Source organism: Aethalodelphis obliquidens, unplaced genomic scaffold (genome assembly GCF_003676395.1).
Source record: "Aethalodelphis obliquidens isolate GAN/ISIS:26980383/991018 unplaced genomic scaffold, ASM367639v1 scaffold2, whole genome shotgun sequence".
Taxonomy (NCBI): Eukaryota; Metazoa; Chordata; class Mammalia; order Artiodactyla; family Delphinidae; genus Aethalodelphis; species Aethalodelphis obliquidens.
Window position 1 is genome coordinate 883472 of NW_020837946.1, and position 16684 is coordinate 900155.

At 60.5% G+C, this 16684-nt stretch overlaps 1 protein-coding gene across 1 annotated transcript; it reads right to left on the reverse strand.

Annotated features, from left to right (window-relative positions):
- Window positions 1–1391: 1391 nt before the first annotated feature.
- On the reverse strand, window positions 1392–15551 carry GPR35 (G protein-coupled receptor 35). Its single transcript, XM_027116707.1, is given in 2 exon segments — window positions 1392–2670; window positions 15509–15551. A coding segment is annotated over 1 exon segment (918 nt). The 5' UTR covers window positions 2661–2670; window positions 15509–15551; the 3' UTR covers window positions 1392–1742.
- Window positions 15552–16684: the final 1133 nt, after the last annotated feature.

The window sequence follows — 16684 nt, forward strand, 5'->3', positions numbered from 1 at the left end:
GGAGTCGTTCCCGGGGGCGGCGGCCACAGGCACCGAGGCCAACGGCCTGGAGCGGGCGGGGGGAGATGGAGGGAGCTTCAGCGGGTCAGGGGCCGGCACTGCCCCGGCTGGGCTGAGCTTCACCTGGGCCAGGGAGGGAGATGCTGCCGCCTTTCTCTTCCCCCTCCCCCAGCCCCGCCATCTTTCTCTCCCTCTCTCCCGCCGACTTCCAGTGCCAGCCCCAGGGCTCCCGAACAAGCTGGGTCAGGGTGCCGCTCCCCTAACCTCAGGGGGTTCCACCAAGGCCCCCTCCAGCCTGTGGACCCGCCACCTCCCCTACCCTGCCCCGTGGGACAAGGGGCCCCAGCCCCTGGCCTTGTGCCTGGGCATGGACTGTGGCATCCTTCCAGGCAGGGGGCTCTGGGGGGGGTCCTGTCTGGGCCTCTGCACCCAAGGCTTCTGCTCAGCCCAGCACCTTTGCCGGTCCGCACCTCCGCCCGGTTACCCTGTCTGCCCAGGCCACGTGGCCCCTTGTAAGTTCCATCCTCCTGCGGCCCTAGGCGTGGGGTCCCCAGACTCCTGTGGCAGGCAGAGCTGGCCCCTGGCCCTTCTTCAAGAATCCAGGACCCCCACCCGCTCTCGGGGACCCTCTGAGGGACCAGAAGGGCTCCCAGGCCAGCCGTTGGGGCTCCCGGTCTGCAGGAGGGCGTGAGGGCCTGGCGCCTCGGGGAGACCAGGCTGACCTGTCGTCTGTCTGTTAGTCCCTCGTCTCCGGCTCTGCCCTCGTGCTCCCTCCTCACCTTCCTCGGATGCCCCTTCTCGCTCTGCTCAACGTCTTCCTCACTCTCGTCTCTGGCCGGGCCTTCTCTCCTGCTCTCCCTATCACTCTCCCCCCGTTGCTTTCTGTCCCCCTGCTCCTTTCCTCCACACTTCCCACCCCCATTGCCTCTTGCCTTCTCCTCGTCTGTCTCTCATTCTCTCCCATCTCTCACTTTTTCTCTATTCCAGAGACTGTCTCTGTCTCCAGGGCCTCCTCACGCCCCGGGCTGAGGCACGTGGGGCTCCTCCCACCTCTGGCCCTTACAGATGCTCGCTCGTGTCACCTGCCAGACACAGACGTCAACCGTCCCCTCCGCCCCTCCTTACACTTGGCCTGGGAGCTCAGGACCAGCTGCCTACACTCGGCACGGCCCGGGCCTGGGCCTGGCAAGGCAGATGAGAGCCAGCCCTCCAGGGCGGCCAGCGTGGCCCCTCCAGGAACTGCCAGACGGATGTGGAGTGTGGGCAGGGGTGGAGAGCAGGTGGCAGGGCCCGAGGAGAGCCCCCACGGGGAAAGCTCTAGAAAGTTACCTGGGAAGATGCCCCCAGGCCCCCACCTCCCGCCATGTGAGTGTGGGTGGCACACACAGAGCCTTGGTCGAGAGCTTTATTCCAGCCCCTGTGGGGCAGCAGCAGAAAGCTAGCCATCAGAGCTTCGCAGCACCCAGGAGGCCCCACCCCCCGGCACCCCAGAGGTACCAGGCTCCGGGTGCAGCCCCACCCAGGGCCCCTGGCGTTGGCCTCGCTCAGGCCTCATCCTCCTGCTGTCTTCCCTGCCCCTCTTCGGCCCCAGGGCTAGGGGTGTCTCCTCCCCACGCTCCGTGCCTAGGCTGTTCTGCCCACCTGGGCCTCGTGAGAGCGCCCCCAGCCCGACCCCGGAGCTCCTCGTCGCTGCTCACGAGTCCCCGCCTCGGCAGCACCGCCCAGGAGCCCGTGGCCACCTCCTAGGCCAAGGTCACACACAGAGAGTCCTGGCTTTTGTGGGCCTTGGCTCTGGTGCGGAGGGCGGTCAGCGCAGATGCTTCCTGGAACTCCTTGGCCATGAAGTAGTAGCAGATGGCGTCCAGACAGCAGTTGGCGTCCGAGAGTCTGCTAGTGATCTCGAGGGCAAGACGGATGGCACAGGTGCGCAGGCCCATGGCTGTGCGCAGAGTCAGCACCACGTGGAAGGGCAGGAAGCAGACCACGAACACGGCCAGGTTTGCCAGGACCATGCGGGAGGCCTTCCGGGTGGCTTCCGCCTGGACTGCGTCGGCGGCTGGCCTCTGGGCCAGGGCGGTCACCACCTGCAGAGAGCAGAAGACCAGCACAGCCAGCGGCAGGTAGAAGCCCAGCAGCAAGAAGACCACGGTGTAGGATTTCTGCCTGGAGCGGCTGGAGAAGCAGAAGCCGCCGTCCTGCATATCCAGGAACCAGCGAAGCGCCAGGGAGCCCAGTACCAGCACCCAGAGCACGGCGCACACGGCCACGGCCTGGCGTGGGGAGCGGAGCCCGCGGGCTCGCAGTGGGTGCCGCACGGCCACGTAGCGGTCCACGGCGATGGCCATGACCAGGCTGATGCTCATGTACCTGTTGGCCAGGTAGATGCCCTGGGACAGCTGTCAGAGTGGCGAGTCTGTGCTGCTCTTCAGGAAGTGCAGAAAGAAGGGCAGGGCGCAGAGCAGGCAGAGGTCAGCCACGGCCAGGTTGGCCATGTAGACGCGGGTCTCCGTCCAGCGCAGCAGGCGGCAGCACAGCACCCACAGTGCCAGGCCGTTGAGCAGCAGACCCAGCACCAGGAGCCCGCCCGTGTAGATGAATAAGATGTACTTGACTGCCTGGGGCCCGGGGAGCTCCCTGGAGCCGCAGGTACTGTTGTTCATGGTCCTGGGGCTGCAGGAGGGGAGCAGGGTGTGAGGCACGCAGGCCGCAGGCCGGGAGGGGAGCCCGGGCCCGCCCACCTCCGGCCAGGGATGCAGGCGGTGAGCGCCCACCCCGCAGTCAGGAGCCCCCAGTTCACCTTCCCAAAGAAGAAATCAAAAGGAGCTCTGAGGCACCCTCCAGGCCTCCCCCCACCAGCTGGATGGGCGGGGAAACCAAGGCCTTCAGAGGCCCGCGGGCCCAAGGGGCACGGTGAGCAGACCCAGGGCTGGACCCAGCTCCCCTCCCCTCTCCCGAGCCCCGTCTGCAGGGACCTGCCTGCCGCTGGGCAGAGAGGAAATCGGGAGCCCACCGTCCACCTCCAGTCCCAGCCACCCCAACTCTGCCAGCTCTTGGGATGGGGGGGCCGGGGGCCAGCCTCGCCCCAGACCCAGTACCATTCTCACAGGGTGGGGGGACGCTCAGAGGTGACTCCAAGACAGGCTGAGGACAAAGCCCAGGGCCACCTACTGCCCCCTCCACCCGCTCGGCAAACCCAGCTGCAGGTGGTGCCCGTGTCTGATCCATACCTGCACCTCGGTGGGCCGGCACCTGCCCCGCCTGGCCTTTCCTCGCTGCTGAGGTTCAGGACAGCAGGGTCTGTGGCTCAGTCAGCCAGCTCTCCAGAAAACTCCAGAACTCCGTCTCCCTCCTCCCTCCCCGCTCCTCCCTCCTCCCTCCCTCCCCGCTCCTCCCTCCTCCCTCCCTCCCCCTCCTCCCTCCTCCCTCCCTCCTACCAGTGCTTTATCCTCTTCCTGAGGGCACAGTGGCTGGGGCCACCCCAGGCGCCAGCCTCCCTCCCCCCCTCCCTCCGAGACCCTCCCCAGCTCTCTGCCCTGAGGTCCCACTTAGATTGGCCTGAGGCCACCCTGGGGTCAGGAGTCCCCTTGAGCTCCCTACAGCCAGGGCCATGAGGGCAGCCCTGCACCTCCGGGTGCAGAGCCGTGGCTCAGAGCCGGCCTTAGGGTGGCCCTGGGCGTCGTACACCCTGTCATCAGAAGCACGCACGTGGCCTCACCCTCCGTGCCTCTCGCTCCCCTGGACATGCTCCGTGACACAGCCCGGGGCTGCTGGGATCAGCTCACCAGGGTGGAGGTGGGCGGGGTCAGCGCTCTGACATTCGGGGCGGGGCAGATGGTGCAAAGGTCAGGCTCTGGCTTCACCCCGCGAGTGGCGCACGCCCACCAGACCCCCTCCCATCCCCCCACCTTTGTTTCTCTGGCTGGAAGGGCCTGGAGGGGTGGGGCGGGAGTGGCCTTCCTTCCCCCACGGGCACAGGCCCTGTTGGGGGCTCGCTGACCTTTAGGTGAGGTAGGGAAGGGGGTTCAGTCCACTCAGGGGAGGGCCCGCAGCCAGGTTGGTGTGTTCTGCTCCGCCGGCCCCCTCCCCACACAGGAAGGGAAGAGTCCTGGAGCCCGCGGCTGCAGTGCCAGGTTCACTGGTGTCCGGCATGCGGGCGCCCACTTCCTCAGCCACGGCCCCCTGGGAGCCTCCAGGCCACAGGCCACTAGGGAGGCAGGAGATCAGACTGTAGCCAGAGCAGAAGTCTTCCACCAGTTACCCCCATTCCACCCCTGCTGAATTATCAATGGCACATTTGCCAGAAGTTACATTGTCGTGGGCCCTTTCACGGTGTATGAAATCTCTACAGCCCCTGAGGAGCCTCTCTCCTCGTTTTCGCAGGGTTCTGCTTGTTCTCGCCCTGTTCTGAGCGACACTCTGCACAGGTTCTGTGACGCCCAGACCCAGGCAGGCAGTCTCCTCAGACCCCGGAACCCACTGGAACAACTGCTGGGATCCTCCCTTCCCGTCCGCCTGCCCTGCTGGCCGCAGCCAGGCCAGCTGCGTGTGGCACCCCCAGCCCAGAGCCCTCGGAGCCTACTGGGAATGTCCCCTGATTCTGCAGGCCCAGCTGCCACAGGGGGTCCTCCGTGCCCCTCCCCACCCGAGCTGGGTCCAGGGCCTGCCCCTCGCTACTCGGGCCAGTGGTGCCGCACCCGTGGGTGGCTGCTGTCTCTTCTGGATCACCCGCAGCCCAGGGCACTGCCTGGGCGGGAGAAGAGGAGGCAGGCCTGTCCCCTCCCTTGATGCCCTCCACGCAGACGGCTGCCTAGGGTCTGGGCCCCGGTCCACACACCCCGGGGCGCATAACTTTCAGTGTAGCCTCAGCGTGGCCCAATATTTTGTGCAGGAAAGTTAAAAAATCTAACTGCAGTCTTTCAAGTTTCCCTTTTATAATAAAACAAACTAACTGTCAGGGAGAAGGACACCAACTTTGCAAGCGTCTCAAGGTGCACACGAGACCCTGAGGAAATGCCTTGCTCGTGGCGCCTCATCTCTGTCCTTTAGGGTGAAAAAAGTTTGGGGAGTCAAGTCTCAAGGTCCAGCTCAAATAGCATGGGGTCCCCAGAAGGCATGGCAACCAGTTGAGGTCCCTGCCTGTGCCAGGCGAGGGCGTGGGGCCCTCTGTGGAGAACAGGGGCCCCAGCTGGCCTCCTGCTTGGATGTACAGACCTGTCACCTCCAACAGACACTGTGCACCATTGCCCTGTGGCAGCTACGGCCCCTTGCAGCACGGCCGGTGCTCAGGGTCCTCGGCTGTCAGGGGCCCTCTGCCAGTTCCTGCTGGGGGAGGCTGGCCCGAGGGGTAGGAGGACGTCAGAGGTGTCGCTTCCTGCTCCAGGGGTGACAGTGAGATCAGTCGGCTTCCCCTGCAAGACGTAGGAAGCCACCCTCTGATTATGCGCTGAAATACCTTTGCTGTCACCTGGAGATAAGTCTGGTCATGTTTGGGAGGTCCGAGCACAGCGCAGCCTCCCGCCAGCCCTCCCTGCTGGCCCCCCAAGGAACCCCGCAGACTCCCTGAATGGGATCTGGGGCAGAAAGTGGGCACAGACCCCCGTTGCCTGGGCACCATAGCAACCTCTGGAGCTGTGACCCCACTTTAGAAATAGCCCAGGATCCAGGACAAGTTTCACAAAGCAGCGCTCACTGTGCTAGGAAAACCCCACTCAGATGCCTCCTCCTCCAGCTTCAGATGCTTGTCTCAACCCACGGATACATTTCAGAGACTTAATGAGGTGGGAGCCCAGGCCCTGGGAGACACCCTAAGTTCCTCTGCACTGCTGTCCACGCTCTGCCCCCTTTCTAGACCATCACCTCCCGCAGATCTCCTCCATCAGGACACTCTGCTGAGGTTCAAAACCCTATGCCAGCCCCCACCTGCTGAGACCCCATTCCAGCCCTCACCTGCTGAGACCCCATCCCAGCCCTCGTTCCGCTCTGAGACCCCTGGCCCCAGGGGTGCTGGCCTGCTGGCACTGAGCTGCCAAAGCCTACGCAGGTGCTACCTGATGGGGGTGGTGGGGAAGCAGGGCTGAGGTGAGCCGGTCCCCCTGACTGTACGCCTCCTTCACGCCGGCAGGCGGTGGGCAGGCTGATGACAGCAGAGTCGGGGTGACATGGCTCCCCACCACCTGCACCAGCCCCACCCCAGGGCTGCCTGGGGGAGCTTCTGGGAGAGGAAGTGGGGTGCCAGAGGCCGCCTGTGTCAACACCTCCAGAGGAGCGGTGTGCTTGCTAAGACATCACTCGCTCTGGAGACGGCCCGAGCCAGCGAGTCCAGACCACCAGGCGGCGCGGAGGCACCCTCTCTCCCACCGTCTCTGGCCTCTCTGGATGGCGCTGAGCCTTTCCCAGGGCTGAGCCCCATGGCTGCGGTCGGTGCCCGCACGCCACCCCGGCACGCCGGCAGGAAGGCCCTGCACCTTCGCACGCACTACACCCACGCTGACGCTGACGGGGTGACCGCGGACACACGGGGGCTTCCTGCAGCTCTGCTCCAGCCGCAGGCTCGTCCCTCCCCTCCACCAGCTGCACCTCGTCACACCCACCTCCTCAGGGGCCTTCTTTCCAGACCATCCCTTCCCCTGGTCTAGAGTGTTCTCCTCCCCCGCTCCGCCAGGCCCTCCCGGGGCGTTCTCTTCTCCCCACTCTGAGCTCAGGGCTGGGACACCCTGCTCAAAGGGCTACTCCCGCCCCCTGCAGAGCCCACCTCCGGGCTACGCAGCCCTCCGCTTGGGTCCCGCAGCACCTGGCCTCAGCACCTCTCTCTGCACAGACTGCCAGGGGCTGCGAGAGCTCCGACCCCAGCCCTGCCCATCTCCACAGGCAGAAACTGAGGCCCGAGAAGGGGAGTGGCTGGCCCAGGCCTCCTAAGCCTGCAGAGACCCTGCCCAGAGGCCCCTGAGGAGGGCCCGGGCTCCACCCTCCAGACCCAGGCCTGAGGGTTCCCCCGTGGGCTCCTCCCCTGCCTTGCCTGCTCTCTGCCCGTCCCCCGACCCCCAGCCTCCCCAGCCTCCTCCCCTGGCCCCTCCCTAGCCCCCCACCCTGCCTGGCGTCCTCCACAGGGCTTCCCCTGAATGTCTACTGTGTCCTTGTTCTGGGACCCCACCCACTCTTGCGCATAGTAGGGCCTCAACAAATCCCGTTCACCGGTCAGCAGGGGCCCCAACCGGAGAATCCAACCGGGTGGCCAGCGCCAAGGAACAAGCAGATTCTTGGCCCATAGCGGGGCGCTGCAAACAGGAGTGGCCGCAGGCTCAGAACCCTGTCGGCCTGGAGTGGGATGGAGCGTCTCTCCCCACCTCCCTGCCCCACGGCCCTTCCGTCTACTGGCCCTTCGGCCAGCTCCCTCCCAGTGGAGGGAGCTGGGGCTGCTCAGGGGAGGGCCGGGTCCTTTCCTCAAGTCCCACTGGATCCCCGGGGCTCCGAGAGGCCTGGCCCATTCTCACTGCCGGCTGGTCTCAAAACCATAAAGGACCCTCCTCGGAGAAGGACCGGGAAGGATCCCACTGCTGGCACCCACCGTGGAGCCCCCCGCGCCTCGTCCCAGCACCCTCCTCTCCGGCTTTGCACGTGCTAGGGAGCCCACGTGGCAGGCCCGTGGGTGGTGGCGGTCCAGGTGCATGTCTGAAGGAGGGTCTCTCCTGCCCCTTCCTCCCGGCCCCCCACCCCTCCGAACGTTTGGGGTTTGAGAGAAAAAGGCTGCTGGCAACAGCTGCAGCTGGGAGATAGGCATCACTACCCACCCTATCTAGGTAAGCCTCCCTTCGAGGGACGTGCCCCCCGGAGGCGGAGTCACTCCAGCGTAGGCTCTGGACGTGGCCCAGGGCCCCTACCGCACCGCCACCCGGGAACCTCACTGCTTCCCGGGCCCCAGCTTCCTCACCTCGGGTGGCAGCGAGGCCCCTGCCGTCAGGGTCAAGGAGGGGACAAAGCCCTGAGAGTGGGGGATTCAGGACCCTGGCCGAGAAAGAGGACGAAGGACCCTGAGGACACCCAGGTGGGGTGTCCTGAGCCGGGCAGTGTGGCCCCTGGCCAAGGGCCTTGACCCACCCAGGCTGTCCTCCCCAGGCTACATACACTCTGTGTCCACTCCGACCTCACTCTACACTACGGTCTGCCCCTCTTCTGTGCCCACCCTCGCCGCCCCACGCGTGGGCAAGCGTGCTGGACATGGCTGGCGGGGGGCGGGGGCGGGGGCCATGGCCAGGTGGGCGTACCCAGCACGGGGCAGCGTGCAGTCATATCGCGAGGCTTCACAGAGGGCAGGTCAGGACCTGGAGGCTTCTTGAAGGAGGAGGCCCTGGAGCTGGACCTGGGAGGTGGGAGGAGTGGAGAGGGGGAGGGGCTTCCTGGAAGATGGAAGCGCGACGCCTGCCTCGGCTCCGGGACAGAAGGCTGGAGATGAGCCACAACCTCTCTTGCACGATCCCCAGCACAGCTGGGCGGACGGGGCAGCTGGACCGCCCGCAGGGAGATGTGGCCGTTGGCGCAGGCGGAGGGGGACCCTGCGCAGCAGGCACCTCCAGAGCCTGGCGGGCCGTGGAGGCTGGTGAGCCTGGCGGGCCGTGGAGGCTGGTCTTCCATCTCCCACCACCTGCCTTTAATCTAGTATAGCTGACTCTCTGTTCTCGTGGATTCTGCACTATCTCTGGTGTATTGAAATATTGCACCAAAGGAGGCTTCATCTTGATTGCTGGCCTCCGTGGGGCCTCGTAGACGTGCCGGGCCGAGGCCTCACTTGCTCACCCTGGCCCAGGCGCCGGGCCGGGATGGGGTGGGCCCGTGGGCCCGTGGGCCCTGGGCTCAGCCTTGGGCCTGGCATCCCTGCGAGGCTGAGAGAGGAGGCGTGGGCTTCTGTCACGGCAGGTACTTTCTGTTCCCCTCTTCTCGGAAACCAGGCCTGGGAAACATCCCTCCCGCCTCCCGCTGGTTTGGCCAAAAGCCAGCCTGGGGGCCCTGTCATCTGCCCCTGCTCTCACCGTAGTGGGGCAAGGCGGGGGTGACTGCAGGACGCCACACGGGGAGTGGAGGAGGATGGGAGCACACCCCTCAGGAAAGTGCGGGCGATGGGGACACAGCTCGGGGGAGGAAGAGGATCCCCCTCGCCCTCCTCCTGCTGGCTGGCAGCCCTGCCCTGGGCCGCCCGCTCTTCCTCCCAGTCCCTTCAGCCTTGTCCCGGGTCCTCACGCCAGCCACTCGAGCCCCCGCACCCTGAACCGCTGCCGGCCCTGTTCGCACTGGGCGGGCTGCTTCTCCCCCGCAGGCCCTGGGCCCTGGGTCCCCCCTGAGCCATCAGACCAGCCTCAGCTCCCCAGAGGAAGGCCGGGAGAGGCAGGGGACAGACCCTTCCGGTCCGGGCTGCCCCCTCGCCCCCTCCTCTCCGGCACCGTCCCCCCGTCCCCTCACCCAGCAGCCGCTGGCCTCTAGGAGCCTTTCTCTGCTGGGTCTGCCTCCCACCCCCCGGCCTGGCTCTTCCCAGCCTCACTCCCTTTGTCTCCCTGCAAGTTGGTCGGTCTCTCTCTCTCTCTCTCTCCATCTCAGGGGCAATGGATGAGCCCAGGTCCCCGGCTCTGCCCACAGCCTCACAGCCCCTCAGGGGACCCGGCGGTGGGATCCACAGACCAGAGGCACGGCCAGATGGGGCCTCGCAGGCCCAACTGCCCGCCACCTGGGGAGAGCCACCTGCGGAAGGCATCCTTCTGTGACTGGACATTGGGAATCGGCCAGCAAGGGGACGAGGCCAGGAATCAGCCCTCTGTCCTCGGGCGCCTTCCTGGCACCTTGGCTGGCCTCCTGTCTGCTGGAAGCGCACTCAAGTGTCACTGGCTGGGGTGACACAGTGGCTGGAATTGGACAGGAGCCGGGGAGTTGATCCTCATGGGGCAGGAGACCTGGGGTTCTCTGTACTAGACTCCCTACCTTGATATACAGCTGAGCTTCCCGTAATAAAAAGTTTATAAAAATAGAGACACAGGTGCGTGGCTGGGGAAGGGTCTGCGTTAGGTGGGCAGATGAGGTGGCCGGTCAGCAAGGGCACGTGGAACGGGAGGGGCTGCCTGCCCGAGTCCAGCTCTTCGGCCCGAGGTGCCCTCAACCCAAGACTTGCCCTGTGCCAAGCCTGGCGCTCACCCGGCCGCCAGCGCAGGGCCTCGGGCACGACCCACGACTCATCTCCGTGCACTGCCCGCTGGCCGGGGGCACGCGCGGCAGCCGGCAGCTCTGCCACCCGCCTCCCTCCTAGACCCCACCTCCTGCCCGCCAGCCCCGCCTGGCTCAGCGGCAGATGCCACCACGGCCAGCAGGAGCCCTCCCGCGGAAGGCCTCCAGCCCCTGCCCCTGCGGCTGCCACCTCTGTCCTTCCACAAAGCCACTACGTGGCCTCTGAGGCCCGCCCTGCTCACCCTGCCCCCCGTTCGCTCATTCGTTCACCCACTCAGCAAATGTGGCTGAGCGGGGAAGGGTGTGGGCAGGAGGGCAGGGGGTGCCAGAGCCCTGGCAGCCGCCCTCAGGGCCTGGCTGTGCCGCAGACAGGGGACAGGGAGGCCAGCTCCCACGGGCCACCTTTGGACGCCCACTGTGTCACCCGCACGGGCTCGTGTTTCCCCCTCAAACGGTGGAGTCAGTGGGACGCAGCCAGAGAGGGAGAGCACCGGGCTTGGAAACACCAGGGAGGACGTGGCGGCCACGCCGCATGCCTGCCCTCGGCCTCTGGCCTCCACTGCCACCCGGTCCCCACCCGGCCAGGGAGCCCACGGGGGGCCGGCTCTGAGCGGCCCAAGGATGGCTGCCCTGTTTCCAGGAACGAGCAGGCACATCCGGGGCGGGGAGCCTGTGGTCCTCTGGTCAGACAGCCAGCGCGGCAGATGCTCTCCAGGCTCTGGTATGTCCCTCCGTCTGTGACCACCACACAGGCCAGGGGCCCGGCGGACAGAGGCCATGGGTCCAGGGCACGCACTCCGGTGCCCTGGGACGGGCATCCCTGGCGTCCGGCCGTCCCGGCGCCACTACTCTCTCACTGCAAGCTCCCCCACCCAGTCCCCCTCGTAAACCCCTGGTGCCCCCAGACAGACCCCGCTTCCGCCCTCCTATGCTCTGCAGCCCCTTCCTACCCCCGTGCTCCCTTCGCCCTGGGACCCCTTGGCGCCCAACAGAGGCCAAGCCAGGGATGTCCAGTCCTCTCCCAGCTGGCTGAAGGCAGGGGCGCCTGACGGCCCATCGGGCCTCCTCTGGGGCGGCTCCCAGGCCGCCCGCTCCATCACCTGCCCTGAACCCCGGGACCCCTCCCGCAGGGGCGGTTGGTGGGCCATGGTGCTGCTCCAACCGCAGGTTCCTGCCTGCTCCAGGGTCTCCTTCCCCTTTCTCTGCCCAGGGTTTCTCTGCCTGGAAGGCAGCTGCTGGCCCCATGACAGTCCCCCCTGGGACTCCACGTCCCCGGGCGGCCCTCCAGCGCCAGCACCCCACCTGGTCTCGGGCTTCCCTTCCCAGCAGAGATGGCCATCCCGGCCCGCGCCGCCCCACCCGGGCATCCCCTGCCCACTCTCCGCCCTCCTTCCTCACCAGGTGGCCAGTCCCCTGCAGGGGCCCCCACTGCCCAACAGCAGCTCCCAGGCCCTGCTCCCGGCGACGACCTCGGGCTGGGGAGTCCAATGGGCAGAGAGCAACCCAAGGGTGTGCCCAGCACACATCATCCTTGCCTTAAAGTCAGCAGCTGGATTCAGAGCAGGAGGGGCGCGTCTCCCTTGAAAGGCTCCTGTCTCTCCACGAGGGGTTTCCCCCTTCCCCCCTTCCCTAAGAGCAGCCGGCCTTTAGCTCAGGCTGGTTTCAGCCGGTCTGTCTGGGGCGAGCCCAACTTAACAAGCACCCCACCCACCTACGCACATGTATGTATATACACACGCATGTACACACACGTGCACGCACACACACATGCACACATACATATACACACACGCACATAGACACACAGACGCGATCACAGGCACAGATACATGTCTACACATATATGTATACATGCATACACGTATATGTACAGCAGTTCAGGGCGGATTCATGGGCCCTACCCTCGCACCTGCTCACCCTCACCTGGGCCACCAACCTCTGCTCTTATCTCCCCCACCTGCCCGTTCTGGGCCCCTTGCAGCAGGCCTGCCACCCCATCCACCAGCTGTTCGTTTCCCCCCACTATCTGCTGAGCACCCTCTGGCAGCCCCTGAGCCAAGCAGCTGGTCTCCTGCTTGAGGTCAGGGTCAGTCTGCACAGCCCCATGTGGTGGGGCTGCACTTCCAGGAAGTCAGTACTGGGGCAGATTGGTCAGACTGCAGGGCTGTGGAAAGCTGCTGGGGCTGCTCCTGTTTAGATAAGTGGCCAGAAGAGGGGTGGGGCGTGCGGACCGTGCCCCGGCGGTGGGGGCGGGGGGCTGGCTGCAAGAGCAGCTTCCAGAGCAGGACAGAGCACGACACAACTCGTGAGACCCGTCCCCAGGGAAGTGCTGCCGGCCGAGAGGATGGGCCCCTTGTCGGCCATGGTGCTGCGATGCTCCCCCCGCTGCACTTCCCCCTCTGGAGAAGCCTGGCCTGGGTCTGGCTGACTGCTTGCCTCCCCTGGGGGCCCAGCCCTCTGCAGAGCCTGGCTAGAGGACAGTAAGTGCCTCAGGCCCATACGTTCTCCCAAAAGACAAAAGACGTCTGCACGCACAGTGTCTGCTTCTCCCAACCCCTCCTTGCTCCGCCACTGGGATTTGGGACCCACCATGGTCAGCACATAGAGGCATCCTCCTTGAGGGCCCTCTGGCTGCCATGTCGTAGACCCAGCAGGCCCTGGCAGACCACCTTGTTCCATCTCCCAGCAGCACTGTGCAGAGGTGAACTATCCCTAGTTCTTTACTTTTAAAATGTTTTAATGAAACGTTAACTAGGTCTAATGCACACCAGGTACCTGTGCACAGGTAAGGGGGAGGCCCTCAGATGGCCTCTGAGGCCCCCTTGCATGCTGTCTGGATCTGGCCGCAGGACCCAGGGCACAGGCTAACTGCTGGGCCACTGCCCTTCTGGCTCTGAGACGGTGGTGCACTCGCCTTATTTTGCTCTTTCCTCTCTGGCTTCTCCTCTCACATCCCTGTTGTTCTCCATCTGGGTCCCTAACTTGGGGTTTGCTGGGGTTTGGTCCTGGGCCCTTTCTCGCCCCATCACACACTCTCCATACAGATTCACCCAGTCCTGTTGATTCAAGAATCACCCCTATCCCCTGACCCCTCTGCCAGCTCCAGCCCAGACCTCTGGACCACACATGGACTGTCCACAAGGCATCTTCTCTTGGACATATAACAAGCACTTTAAGCGCAACTTGACCAGAACTGACCACATCATCAAGCCCCTTCATCATACCCCCATGCTGTAATCTTCCTTCAGAGTTCCCCATCTCAGAGAATGATCCCTCTTGTGGCCCAGGCCAGATATTTGAGTGTCATTCTTAACACACAATTTCCACTCCCTCCTACGTCTAATCAGTCATTGATAAGTTAAATATGCAGATTGTAAGCACAATAGCAATCATTGAAAAGATAAAACAGGGAGGCATAATAAATAAACCAACGGAGGACATAAATGGAATATGAAACAAAGTACTCAATCCAAAAGTGGGAGGAAAAGAGACAAAGAATAGATGAGATAAATAGAAAACAATAGCAAGATGGTAGATCTAGCCCAACCATATCAATAATCACATTAAATATAACTGGTCTAAACACTCCAATTAAAAGGCAAAGATTATCAAACTGATTAAAAATGCAAGAAGTGACAATATACTCTCTAAATGATATACACTTTAAACAAATAGATAGATTAAAAGCAAAAAATGAAAACAAAGTGAAAGAATGGAAGAAGATGTAAAATGAAAACACTAATCATAAGAAATTTGGGATGGCTGTATTGATATCTAAGTAGACTTCAATACAGGGACTCTTACTGGAGATAAAAAGATGACACTTCATATTGATAAAAGGATCAACTCAGAAGAATAAATAGACAAATCCACACTTATGATAGGTTATTTTGACACTCCTCTCTCAGTAACTGAGAAAAAAATTATTAAGGATACAGTAGACTTGAACAACATCAATCGACTTGCCCACACTGATGTCCACAGAGCAGCATACCCAACAAGAGCAGAATACCCATTCTTTTCAAGTACACATGAATAGTCTCCAAAATAGGCTATATACTGGGCCAGAAAGAAGGCTCAAAACAATTAAGAGGATTTAAATCATATAGAATATGTTTAAGAGGATTTAAATCATATAGAATATGTTCTTCAAATACAACACAACTAAATGAGAAATCAGTAGCAAAAGATATAAGCTATCTAAAGAATGCCCAAATATTTGGAAATTAAGCAACATAAGTATAACAAACTCAAGGTTAAATAGGTAATCAAAGGGAAATCAGAAAATATTTTGAACTAATTGATATGAAAACACAACTTATCAATATTTGTGAGATAAAGCTAATGCAGTGTTTAGAGAAAAACTTGTAGCTTTAAGTGCTGATACTGGGAAAGAGAAAAGGCCTAAAATCATTCATCTAAGATTTCACTTTGGGAAGCTATAAAACAACAACAACAACAAACTAAACCCAAGTAAGTAGAAGAAAGGAAATAAGAAAAGGTAAAAGTAATATAATAGAAAAATTACAACAGAGAAATATCAATAAAATGGAAGTTGGTTCTTTGAAAAGATCAATGAAGCTGGTAAACCTCTGGCTAAACTGATCAAGAAAAAAAAATCCAGACAAAGGATCATTCACTCCTTGATCAGCTGGAGGCAATGGAACTCAGACTGGATACAAACAGACTGACTTTAAATCCCAGCGCTTGCTACTTACTAGCTGTGGCCAGATGATCTCTGTGTTCCTCTTTATCCTCATTTTGTAAAACACACATGATACAAGATTATGTATTGGAGCCTGAATCAAGATGGCAGAGTAGAAGGACGTGCTCTTACTCTCTCTTGCAAAAAAACCAGAATCACAACTAACTGCTGAACAGTCATTGACAGGAAGACACTGGAACTCACCAAAAAAGATACCCCACATCCAAAGACAAAGGAGAAGCCACAATGAGAAGGTAGGAGGGGTGCAATCCAATAAAATCAAATCCTATAACTGCTGGTTGGTTGGCTCACAAACTGGAGAACACTTATACCACAGAAGTCCACCCACTAGAGTGAAGGTTCTGAGCTCCACGTCAGGCTTCCCAACCTAGGGCTAGGGCAATGGGAGGAGGAATTCCTAGAGAATCAGACTTTGAAGTCTAGCGGGATTTGATTGCAGGACTCTGACAGGACTGGGGGAAACAGAGACTCCACTCTTGGAGGGCGCACACAAAGTAGTGTGCACATTGGGACCCAGGGGAGGGACCCAGGGGAAGGGCCCAGGGGAAGTGACCCCACGGGAGACTGAACCAGACCTACCTTCTAGTGTTGGAGGGTCTCCTGCAGAGGCAGTGGGTGGCTGTGGGTCACCGTGAGGACAAGGACACTGGCAGCAGAAGTTCTGGGAAGTACTCCCTGGCGTGAGCCCTTCCAGAGTCCACCACTAGCCCCACCAAAGAGCCTGAAGGCTCCAGTGTTGGGTTGCCTCAGGCCAAACAACCAACAGGGAGGGAACCCAGCCCTACCCATCAGCAGTCAAGTGAATTAAAGTTTTACTGGGCTCTGCCCACCAGAGCAACACCCAGCTCTACCCACCACCAGCCCCTCCCAGCAGGAAACTTGCACAAGCCTCTTAGACAGCCTCATCCACCAGAAGGCAGACAGCAGAAGCAAGAAGAACTACAATCCTGCAGCCTGTGGAACAAAAACCACATTCACGGAAAGATAAACAAGATGAAAAGGCAGAGGACTTTGTACCAGATGAAGGAACAAGATAAAACTCCAGAAAAACAACTAAATGAAGTGGAGACAGGCAACCTTCCAGAAAAAGAATTCAGAATAATGATAGTGAAGATGATCCAGGCCCTTGGAAAAAGGATGGAGACAAAGATCAAGAAGATGTAAGAAATGTTTAACAAAGACCTAGAAAAATTAAAGAACAAACAAACAGATGAATAATACAATAACTGAAATGAAAACTACACTAGAAGGAATCAATAGCAGAATATCTGAGGCAGAAGAACGGATAAGTGACCTGGAAGACAGAATGGTGGAATTCACTACCGCAGAACAGAATAAAGCAAAAAGAATGAAAAGAAATGAAGACAGCCTAAGAGATCTCTGGGACAACATTAAACGCAACAACATTCACATTATAGGGGTCTCAGAAGAAGACAGAGAGAAAGGACCCGAGAAAATATTTGAAGAGATTATGGTTGAAAACTTCCCTAACATGGGAAAGGAAATAGTCACCCAAGTCCAGGAAGCGCAGAGAGTCCCATACAGGATAAACCCAAGGAGAAACATGCCGAGACACATAATAATCAAATTGGCAAAAATTAAAGACAAAGAAAAATTATTGAAAGCAGCAAGGGAAAAACAACAAATAACATACAAGGGAACTCCCATAAGGTTAACAGCTGATTTCTCAGCAGAAACTCTACAAGCCGGAAGGCAGTGACATGATATACTTAAAGTGATGGAAGCGAAGAACCT